The sequence below is a fragment of the Xyrauchen texanus genome, chromosome 12 (assembly GCF_025860055.1).
Source record: "Xyrauchen texanus isolate HMW12.3.18 chromosome 12, RBS_HiC_50CHRs, whole genome shotgun sequence".
In the NCBI taxonomy this organism is placed as follows: Eukaryota; Metazoa; Chordata; class Actinopteri; order Cypriniformes; family Catostomidae; genus Xyrauchen; species Xyrauchen texanus.
Window position 1 is genome coordinate 34434753 of NC_068287.1, and position 10891 is coordinate 34445643.

The 10891-nt window shown below is 36.1% G+C and overlaps 1 protein-coding gene, 1 long non-coding RNA gene and 1 other non-coding gene across 3 annotated transcripts; all 3 read left to right on the forward strand.

The window, feature by feature from the left end:
• Positions 1-252: 252 nt before the first annotated feature.
• On the forward strand, positions 253-4239 carry LOC127653261 (uncharacterized). The gene is made up of 3 exons (XR_007971787.1): positions 253-1791; positions 1932-1995; positions 3090-4239. It is a non-coding gene; the product is annotated as an uncharacterized LOC127653261 (long non-coding RNA).
• On the forward strand, positions 4084-4155 carry trnac-gca (transfer RNA cysteine (anticodon GCA)). Its single transcript has one exon. It is a non-coding gene; the product is annotated as a tRNA-Cys (tRNA).
• Positions 4240-6206: 1967 nt separating the features above from the next.
• Positions 6207-10026, forward strand: LOC127652851 (V-type proton ATPase 16 kDa proteolipid subunit c-like). Its single transcript, XM_052139260.1, has 3 exons — positions 6207-6466; positions 8535-8718; positions 8976-10026. Exons 1-3 carry the CDS (start codon positions 6394-6396, stop codon positions 9181-9183), a joined length of 465 nt encoding a protein of 154 aa, XP_051995220.1. The 5' UTR covers positions 6207-6393; the 3' UTR covers positions 9184-10026.
• Positions 10027-10891: the final 865 nt, after the last annotated feature.

The following is a 10891-nucleotide window of genomic DNA, read 5'->3' on the forward strand; positions in this document are numbered from 1 at the left end:
AGATAGTCTTCCAAAAATCTTCGTTTGTGTACTGCAGAGGAAAGTCATAAACATCTGAGATGTGATGTCTTACTTTTAGTAATGGTCATTAATAAATAAATTAATATGAATAAATTAACCAGAATAAAGAGGAAGGAAATTAAAAAGGAACTGAAAGCTGGAAGCTGTGATGACAAATGTGACGCCTACACTTAGTTCTCCCTAAATGAACCTAAACATGAACTTGGAGTCAACCCCACCTCCTGAGAAGCAGACACATCCTTCTCAACTTTAACACAATTAAGAGTCTAACTAATCAGGCTGAGGCATTTTTTACTCACATAGATGCAAATCATGTCTGATCATCCATATGCGACGTAGTTGTTTTTTTAAAACATTTTGTTTTGATTTTCTCCCAAAAGACTAAAAAGCAACAAAAAACTTCAACAGCACTTTCTTTGTCTTTGCACGATGCCTAAAGGATGATTTAGAGGCCATTTTATTTAACATTTAGTAACTTTTAAAATTTAGTAAATTTATGAAGCTAACGAGAATCCCTGAAATTATACCTATTTATGATTTTTTTTGTTTTGTTCAAGGTAATTAAATCTAAAGTAGCCTATTTGAATAACTGTCTAATCTGTGAAAGGATAGAATTGGTTTTAAAGCATTATCTTTATTTGTTTATATATAAAGCAGCATTTTGCTTTCTCAAAATTATTTGCACATTTTGCCCTTTAAATATTGCCCTTATGTCATTTTCCTTAAAAGAATATTCTGTGTTCAATACCAGTTAAGCTCATCAACACCTCGATCGACAGCATTTGTGGCATAATGTTGAAAAGATTATTGTTGAAAATGTTTTTTGAGAAAACAAACAATTATTCCGACTTAAAAAAAAAAAGAGGTTACAGTGAGACACTTACAATGGAAGTGAATGGGGTCAATGTTTGGAGGGTTTTAAGACAAAAATGTGAAGCTTATAACTTTATAAAAGCGCTTAATTCTTCTGTTTAAACACATTTCTTGTTTGAGCTGTAAAGTTGTTTCAATGTATTTTTTACAGTCATTTAATGGTTTGTTGACATGACATCATCAATGCAACGAAGTTGTAAAATTGAATATAACTTCACACAGAAAAGGATAGTTTGTGATTTTATCACACTAAAGTCTTGTGGCTATACTTTTATAACTGAGTATTTTAATGTTTATAGATGGGCCCATTGACTTCCATTGTAAGTGCCTCACTGGAACTTCAATTTTTGCTATTTTTAAAGGAAGGGAGGAACGAGTCGAAATAAATGTAAGGAATATTACTTTAAGGGGTGCCTTTAGCCCCATTGAACTGCTTAAAAAATAATAGGCTAGTTGCCATATAGGTAGGCTACTTCAGTCTACCACATACAAACGTTCAGAATTTTTGCAATTTGCAAAGAGGATGCACATCATCAAACCCGTTAACTGCGCTTAACCCATTTCCAAGTGACTATCTTTCTAGAGGGGAGGATAGTGGACAGCAGCTGGCGGGGGAGGGGGTCTCTGGTCCAGCGGAACAGCCGTTGTCGCTCCTCTAATCACCTCCGAGGGTCACAGAGCATCCTCCGCATCATTCGGGCCCGCTGCTCTGCCTTGCAGAGACGCAAACATGCTGGACGTCTTGCTATTGATGTTCTTTGCCATCATGGGGCTTGTGTTCCTCTCTTACATCATCTACATGCTTTAAACACGGCAGGATCAATGGACCGCCGTGAGAGCGTGATTCACGTCCTCGAGAGGGATCTGAGGGATCACAAAGGTTGGCGATATGATGATGTATGTAGCCTATTTAAAATGTTGAAATTGTGTCTTGGGGTTGTTGGAATTGTGGGCCGATACAGCTAAGCCACTTATGGTTACTGGAAAGGACCAATTCAAATATTAAGCATATTAAAATATTTTTCTTCTGTGTCTAGATTGACGTCTTCGACCTTCGCATCTTACTGTTCTTTCAGCATCTCCAGACATCTGCGTGTTCCGGTTTGTTTATTGCTGCTCTTCGCTTTTTATATATAGCACAAAATACGCGTTCGGTCTGAAGTCTGAACAGACCCTGATCAAATTGTAATATATGCAGGGTTGGGGAGTAACGGAATACATGTAATGAGATTACGTTTTATATATATTAGTAACGGCGTTCCACTACAGTTACAATTTCAATCGTTGGTAATCAGAGTACAGTTACATTCAAAAAGTAATTTGATAACTGAAGAGATTACTTTGCATGTTATTGTCATTTGTTTCATTTAATATTTAGACTATACAGTTGGAAAACATTTATTCATATAAATATGCAATCTGAGGAGCGTTTGAACAGCAGTGAAACACTTTCTTATGGTGTGTTATATTCATACAAGTTCACACTGTTGTGAGTGAAAAAATGGATATGACATATTGAGGAACTTTCAGTTTGGGGGCTTAATGTAGCCTTTAACATTGTATAGAAAGCTACTAACAATATATGTTCTGCCTCATTCTATGAACTGAATCCACATACGATTAGAGAAGGATATCGATGTGTACACTCAGTGGGGTTTTGACGTTTGGAGCAGCAAAAATATGTTGATTTACCTTGTGTAAATCGCCATGTAACATTTAGCTTTATGCTAAGCTAAAATGCTATTTCTTGCCTTTACATGCTTCTGGTACCAGGTGGGATTATATTTTATAATGAATTCTATGTTAACAATTCACGTTGGAGCAGAACTTTTTTATCAAGTAGACCTTTGATACTAGAGGAAATATGTACTGCAAAAAATCGTATTCTTAAATGAGTTGCAAAACTGCTTAAGATATTTATTTTCACATTTTTTTTTTTTTACTTGTTTATAGTCAAAACAAGTGGAAAAAATAGCCAGTGCTGAAGAATTAATCCAAAGTATTTAAATTACATTTCTGAATTTGAGTAATTTTATGGTAACCTTCCCAACACTAAATATATGCAATAAATAACACACAGACGGGGCTGTTGCAATTTTGCTATGCCTGTTCATGTGAAAGAGCTCCTATTTAGACACCACAATTAAGAATTGACATGAATTGCTTTTTATTATATGCCCTTTAATTTGTTGTAGGTTACCGGAGGAAGCTTTGTTTGTAGCACCAAGCCTCGGGACTCTGAGATGATGAACAGCTCTGATGTCAAATAACAGGAAGACGCAGGACACATTTACAAGATGAAACATCACCCCTCCTTCTCCTCATCCCTCTTTCAATCTGTTCTTATAACCTTTGATAATATGTATCTTCATGCAAAAGAAATATCATAGCACTTAACACAACATAACAACCCCTCATTTTTTCTCTTTTTACTTAAGACAGTTTTCTTTTTATAGAAGATACTATTAGCATATAGATGACACTAATAAAGGTTCTGTAAGCAATGTTAGCCATTCTGGAACTTCCACAAGACTGAGCCGTTAAAGTTGACATGCCCCCTTCCAAAACACAGTTCATCTTCTCACGGTTATCAAACACAACTGTAGCAAAATAGCACCCTTATCTGACAACTGTTATGAATCTGAATGTGACATTAAACTGGAAATTCTCATACTTGTTCTCATACTACACAATGAGAACGTGCAAAATGATTGACAGGCACATCAAAGTCTTCTGATTGGCTGATCAAAGAATGGGTCTGTTTACACAGCAAAACAGTCCAGTGCTGTCTCAGAGACCGTGAGAAATCTCAGGACACTTATTTCAATGATATCTTTAATGGATGAGGAACAATTTCTTCATACCATTCCAGTGAAAATCACTTATAGCCCCTTTAATACAATATTTTAACGTTATATATCCCAAAGATGTCTGAAACACTCCCTAAACTATTATACTTTGGTTAACAATCGATGCTGTTTGACTATAAATAAAACAGTATGCACTATTTGTCTGTCTATAGCCTATTTAATTTTGAATTCCTTCAAATAATTGTTTGAATAATATAGTATTACTGACACTAGTTTTAAATGGATGTATTGTAAGTCTATGGATACTTGCAAATAACTGAATCTGATTTTCAGAATAAAGAGTATTTGTAATGATGAAACTGTCTCAACCATATGGATAGGGGGTATAGCTCAGTGGTAGAGCATTTGACTGCAGATCAAGAGGTCCCCGGTTCAAATCCGGATGCCCCCTACAGGGTTTTTGCTGAAAATACACCAATTCAACAGGAAAGAATAGATATGTCGAGACCATGAAAAATGAAGACGCATTTAAACGTCGACCATGTGATTTGGCTAGTTTTAAACGAAGCTTGATATAATTGTCAACAGGGAGCAGTATTGGGCACCAGATGTGTGAGTGCCACGTAAACAAAGAGCAACAATTTAAAGAATTACAGCGACATCCATCGGTACAATATTCTACTGTAATTCTCAGTCATTCAGGTCACCTCAGAATGTCCTGTAAAATGTATTTGTGTACAAGACAGTTTGTCTGTAGGACTCTTGTATGAAATTATTAGTGAGGAATTAATTTACTTTGTTTCCTAGAGTGGTTATGGCTATAAAGTATTGAATTTTGAATGAGATTGTTGTATATTTCAGCCAAGATGTGTAAGTTTAAGGCAAGATAAACTGTTACATTACTGCAGCCTCAGCCCACGTGGGACAAAACTGGACTAAGTGCATTTCACTATCATGATGAAACCTCACTGACTAAGAAATGTAAGAAGACTCTTTCACAAAAGTCTCAATTCATAAACAGGCGTTTAATTAAAATGATTTTCAACAGTTCCACATTAGCTTTCTTTCTTCCCTCTAGAGGTTTTATTGTAAATTCTACTACTGTGTAAATTGTAGGTACTATAACCTCATGTGACTGTCATAAGATGGCAACATTTAGATGATGGGATGCATCAGTGTGGAACTTGTATTTTTGTTCACACCAAAAACTCCACAAGTAAAAGGAAGTTCTTACAAGGAATAGGGAACAATAGTAAATCACAGTGAAGTAGGATTTGGTATTATGTGAGTCTTTCTTTTTCTGTGTCACTGTGTATGAATATCATATAGTTACTTCCCCTCTTGACTCTCCTGCTCCAAGTCATGAGACCAAGCACATGACAATGTACACCTCAATGACTTCCACATGCTGTCACATTTCCATGACATTTAATGTATAAATATGTCAATAAACCTCTTTCCAATCTTATTGGAGAAGGTCTAGTAAACTGTATTAAATACACTCAGATTATTTGTTGACAGCCTATTGGATTAGATTGATGGAATTAAGTGTGTTTTGTCTCGGGATTTCACAGTTTTATCCTTAAAGGAATATTCCGGGTTCAATTGGCAACAAGTTAGCTGACATCATTTGTGTCAAAATTTTGATTACCACAAAAATTTGTTTAGACTCGTCAGTCCTTTTCTTAAAAAAAAGAAAAAATCTGGGATCCACTTACAATGGAAGTGACTGGGGCCAATGTGTAAACGTTAAAATACTCACTGTTTCAAATGTTGAAGATGTAAAAATATGCTAGATAACATGATTTTAGTGTGATAAAAATCACTTACTAACCTTTTTTTGTGTAAAGTTATATCCAATTTTACAATTGACGAAGATGTCATAATGCAGTAAACATTAAAATGACAGTAAAAGTTGACAGTAAGTTGATTTAAACAGCTTTATAGCTCAAATAATACACATGTTTTAACAAAAGACTGAATGTAAGTGCTTTTATAAAATTATAAGCTTCACATTTCTAACTTTAAACCCTACAAAAATTGGTCTCATTCACTTCCATTGCAAGTGCCTCACTGGAACCTCAATGTTTTCGTTTAAAAAAAAAGGATGAACGAGTCTAAATGAGTGTTTGTTGTATAGTCTACATTTAAGCTATGCTATAGGTGATGAATGTCTTGCTATTATGGATGAAAACTTGTTCTACCAGGTAGACAATACTGGTTTACAGGGCTAGGATAGCCTTCACAACTCGAAGTGGAAGTCTGCAATGGAATATACCAAACCAGCTGTGAAATAGGGGTTAACTTCAAATTACAAAACGCCTCATTGCTCGAGAAAAATCCATAATGCTGATTTGACTGCACTATAAAATTCAAATTTCCTCTCTGCGATCTCGTGATACCAAGTCATTGCAAAATTCTAGAAAAAAAGATATTGCATTTTCATAAGTCATCCCTAGAGAAGCGGAAATGGACCCTGCACTCATGGTTGATCATGTGACTCTTTCCATTTCGCCATTTTCTTGCTCTCCACCGGTGATCAGCCTCCTGTCGGATTCGTGACCAACTCTTGTGCTCTGCTCCTGATACTACAAGACCTGTCAACGTGGAATAGACACCCTTTAGTGCCTAAAACTGAACATTTAGACTTTTCTACCTTTACTTTCAAGTGTCCTAAACGCACAGAAGAATGTCCGCCCAGAGCCCCGAGTACTCTCCCTTCTTCGCAGTGATGGGTGCCTCAGCAGCAATGGTGTTCAGTGGTAAGAAACGCGTCATTTTATCCCTCGATCGACTGTGAAACATTACCTTAATATTGATTTTTTTTTTTTTTAATGCTTTGTTTAATTTATATCCGGTGTGGACGCGATGTTCGGTTGGCATCGATTGAGTGGCACGGTACCTGGAGTAGAGTAGGGAAAGGGATGCGAAGGTATCCATCACTGCACATGACGTTTCAGTTGACGTAATGTCTATAATTTATTTATTTTGTTTGATTATTTGCTCCATAATTACGGCGCACCAAATCTTTGCGTGGCAAATTTAAGACACCGCCGTGACGGATGTGCCTGCGACACAACCTCTCATTTTTTATGTTTACACAAGGACGTCGTTTATTTAATCTCCTCTTAGCATACGTGTATGAAATGACGAGCATTTCTGTCCTATAATGTTATTGTTTCCCTTTATACTGGCCTAGACTTGCAGTAAAAATAGCTTCGTCCAATTAATTGTCATTGATTTTCTACCTAAGAGGAAATGCATGAGTTAATTACCATAAACCGGTTCGCCCTTGTCTAATGCGACTGCTCTGAGTTTTTTTCTTTCTTTTCTAGAAGTTATCTACAATTACGCGCCAAGACTGTACCGTCCTTGTCAGTTTTGCTGTCTCACTGGCACAAGTTTTATCTATACTCAACAAAAAAAAAGCCAAACGAGAGCCATGTCTCTGCTTATTTAGTGAAACTGTTCGTTAACGCCGAGTCGAGTGCTATGGCAGCACACCGGGCCTCCATCCAGGAATGATTCAAATAAATTTGACGCAACTCTCGTCTGTCTCATACAAACAAAGTGGACTCTGGTGAAGTCATGTGACAGAGTGAAAGCAAATTGGCCACTGTCTCAATGTTTTGCTGACCTTGCTTTTTAAAGTCTGTAGCATTTTGTTTGTAGTTGAGGGGTAGGTGCAGAAGAGAAGGTATTTATTTAAGATGTAGGTGTTAGAATTGTGTTACGTAGATATTTGCTTCTTCGATTACTTCCCTGGAGCAGATCACATCAGTATATGCAGCGTGTCCTGTGCCTTGTCCTGTTTTCATTTGCAGAAGTGACAAGAATGCCCCCAAAATTCAAAATGTGAGGGATATATATATATATATATATATATATATATATATATATATATATATATATATATATATATATTATTATTATTATTATTATTTTAGAATAAAATATGCCCTCATAATAGTACAAAATAGCTACATAAAGCCCATTAAAGGGATAGTTCACCCAAAAATGAAAATTCTGTTGTCATTTACTCACCCTCATGTCATCCCAAATGTGTATGACTTTCTTTCTTCGCAGAACACAACAAATTTTTCTTTTTTAGAAGAATATCTCAGCTCAGTAGGTCCATGCAATGTAAGTGAATAGTGACCCAAACTTTGCCACTCCAAAAAAGCACAAAGGCAGCATTGAAGTTATCCATAAGACTCCAGTGGTTTAATCCATGTCTTCTAAAGCAATCTAATGAATCGTGTGAGAGAACATAACAAAATATAACTACTTTTTCATTTTGCCATTGCAATCTCGAGGCACGATCATGATTTCAAAGTCAATTAAACTTCCTAGAGCTTGAAGCATGCGCAGAGCGCTAGATGGCGCTAGGAAGTGTAATCAGGCTTGAATTAATGATCGCCAAGGAGACTGCAGATATCAAGATTTATAGTACAATTGTAACAGTTTGGCCTGTTCACACCCAAAAAATATTAGATGACTTTAGAAGACATGGATTAAACCACTGGAGTCATATGGATAACTTTTATGCTGCCTTAATGTGCTTTTTGGAGCTTAAAAGTTTTTGACCCCTTTCACTTGCAATTGTATGGAGCTACAGATCTGAGATGTTATTCTATAAGTAAGTCATTTATATCTGGGATGGCATGAGAGTGAGTAAATGATGAGAGAATTTATTTTTGGGGGAACTATCCCTTTAATGGAAAAGCTAATTCCTGACACTGATGCACAGCATCATATCATGGTACTTTAATAACCCCAAACCTCATTTGTCTCCCCACATGTGTTCATTTTCCTCTTCACTGTTTGTAGCATTGGGTGCTGCATATGGGACAGCCAAGAGTGGCACAGGGATTGCCGCCATGTCAGTGATGCGGCCAGAGCTGATCATGAAGTCTATCATTCCTGTGGTCATGGCAGGTATCATTGCCATCTACGGCTTGGTGGTGGCTGTTCTCATTGCCAACAACATTTCTGAAACAGTCACGCTCTACAAGTGAGTCATGCGCATCAACTCTGTTTTTGTCTATTTTTTTGCATTTAAAATGTAGGCCCTAGTTGCATTTTCCTAGTTCTAAGTCATTCTAATATTCTAAACAAAAATAGCACATATTTTAGTCATCATTTAAAAATTAACATTTTATTGGTGACCTAGTTGTGTTATTACGATTAATTGGTTATTTCTGACAATGAGATCACATCATATGAGTCATTCAGATTTAACAATGTCTTAATGTCTCTTTCTCTCTTTAGGAGTTTCTTGCACCTTGGTGCCGGGCTGAGTGTTGGTCTGAGTGGTCTAGCAGCTGGCTTTGCCATCGGTATTGTGGGTGATGCAGGAGTCCGGGGAACAGCCCAGCAACCTCGCTTATTTGTGGGGATGATCCTCATCCTCATTTTTGCTGAGGTTCTGGGGCTCTATGGGCTTATTGTCGCTCTGATTCTTTCCACCAAGGGTTAATTTTTTGCTGGTATCTTCTCTACATATGAACAACCATCAAACACACAAGCACCAACACAAACATCCTCCTAATGAAATGATGAGAAACGACGAGAGAGGAATATGCGTGCATGCGTGTACTGTTGTGAGTGTGCTGTTTGCAAATGAATGTATGATTGAATTCTCCTCTCTGTGTATAGTAGCCTGATGTGCGTTCCCCATGTAAATGCGCTATATAGATATTGCTCTCGTCCTGTGTGCGTGTTCAGATAGATGCCCTCCTAAGCTACATCCGTTTGTCATCTTTTATTTTGTCATAATTTTATTCTTGTTTGGAGAAAAAAAATCAACTGTTTGCTTTTTTGTTTTTTTTCTCACTTTTGGGACCATTAAAATTCAGACACTGATGTTGAGGACCTAAATGTAAAATAAAGATGGATTATTGCTGTTTGTATTTTTTTTTTTTTTTTTTTTTTCTGCTGATTATTTATGAAGATTTTGAAATGTTCATTAAACAGTTTAAATGGATCAAAGTCTTTATTGAAATCCTGAATATATAAATACAATATGTGAGTGTGTGTGTATAAAATATATATATATATATATCTGTATAGGTAGTTGAATTGCACTGTGGGAAATTTGTGGAGACCGTTGTCTTATCAAGGTATTGATGTGCAAGTTTACTAGGTGTGAGTGTGAAAAGAATGTATACACATGTATGTTTGTGAGTGTGTGTGTGTGTGTGTGTATTTTAGCTCTTAACATAACATTCTTCAGACGTGTAGCATTTTAATTAGTTACTTCTGGTTCCACTAATGGGTAAACACCAGTGCAGCTTATCCAGTTTCGAAATAAATCTTCCTCAACCTAGTTTCAGTTTCTCTTTTCTTCAAACATAGGCATACAGGATGTGCAAGATAATGCAAATGCACCGCAGGTATTCATAACAAAACGGTACATGTAAATAGAAATTTCAATTTTCTAAGTAATCAAAATGTTACATGATATTCACTACACTTTGTTCCTTGGTTTGTCACTTATTCAGTCATATAACTTGCACAAATTGCAACCTATTATGAATTACAGGTATTACCATTAATATGGCATTAGTGTGCAAATCACATTTGTACATGTTTTATGTATAGTAATGAAAAATACATAGTTCAGAATGCTCTCACGTCATGCAGAGTCAGGACAACAAGCCACTGATATATTACAGCAAGAGGGATTATTATTATGTTACCTTCTGGTTGTCATAATTACTGCATTGCAGCCTCATTCACCCTCTCACTACCTCCTCCATGCTGCAATCACTCGAATAGGAGCGAGGGGGCGCTATAAGAGTTACAACACAATACCACTTCAACTCTGATAGACAATTTTAGTTTTGGGCACGCAAAAAGGATTATTTTAAAACAGAATCAAACTGGTCAATAAGTATAATGTATCGGCCACAGCATTTTATAAACTAGCACTGCATTGAAAAAAGAGAGAGGAGAGAGATATAGATATCATACGTTTACAATAAATAAGATGAATAAGAATTCAAATGAAAATAAATGATAAAAACTCAAGGTCAAAATACTTTAGAAATGTGAGATTTTATAATATGGGATATTTTAACATTATAAATAATTCAAATCTGTGCAAAGTATCTGGAAATTTGTTCTTATGAATAAAGTATTTACAATGCAAAACAAAAAACGAGTTCAACAGCATGTTATTACTT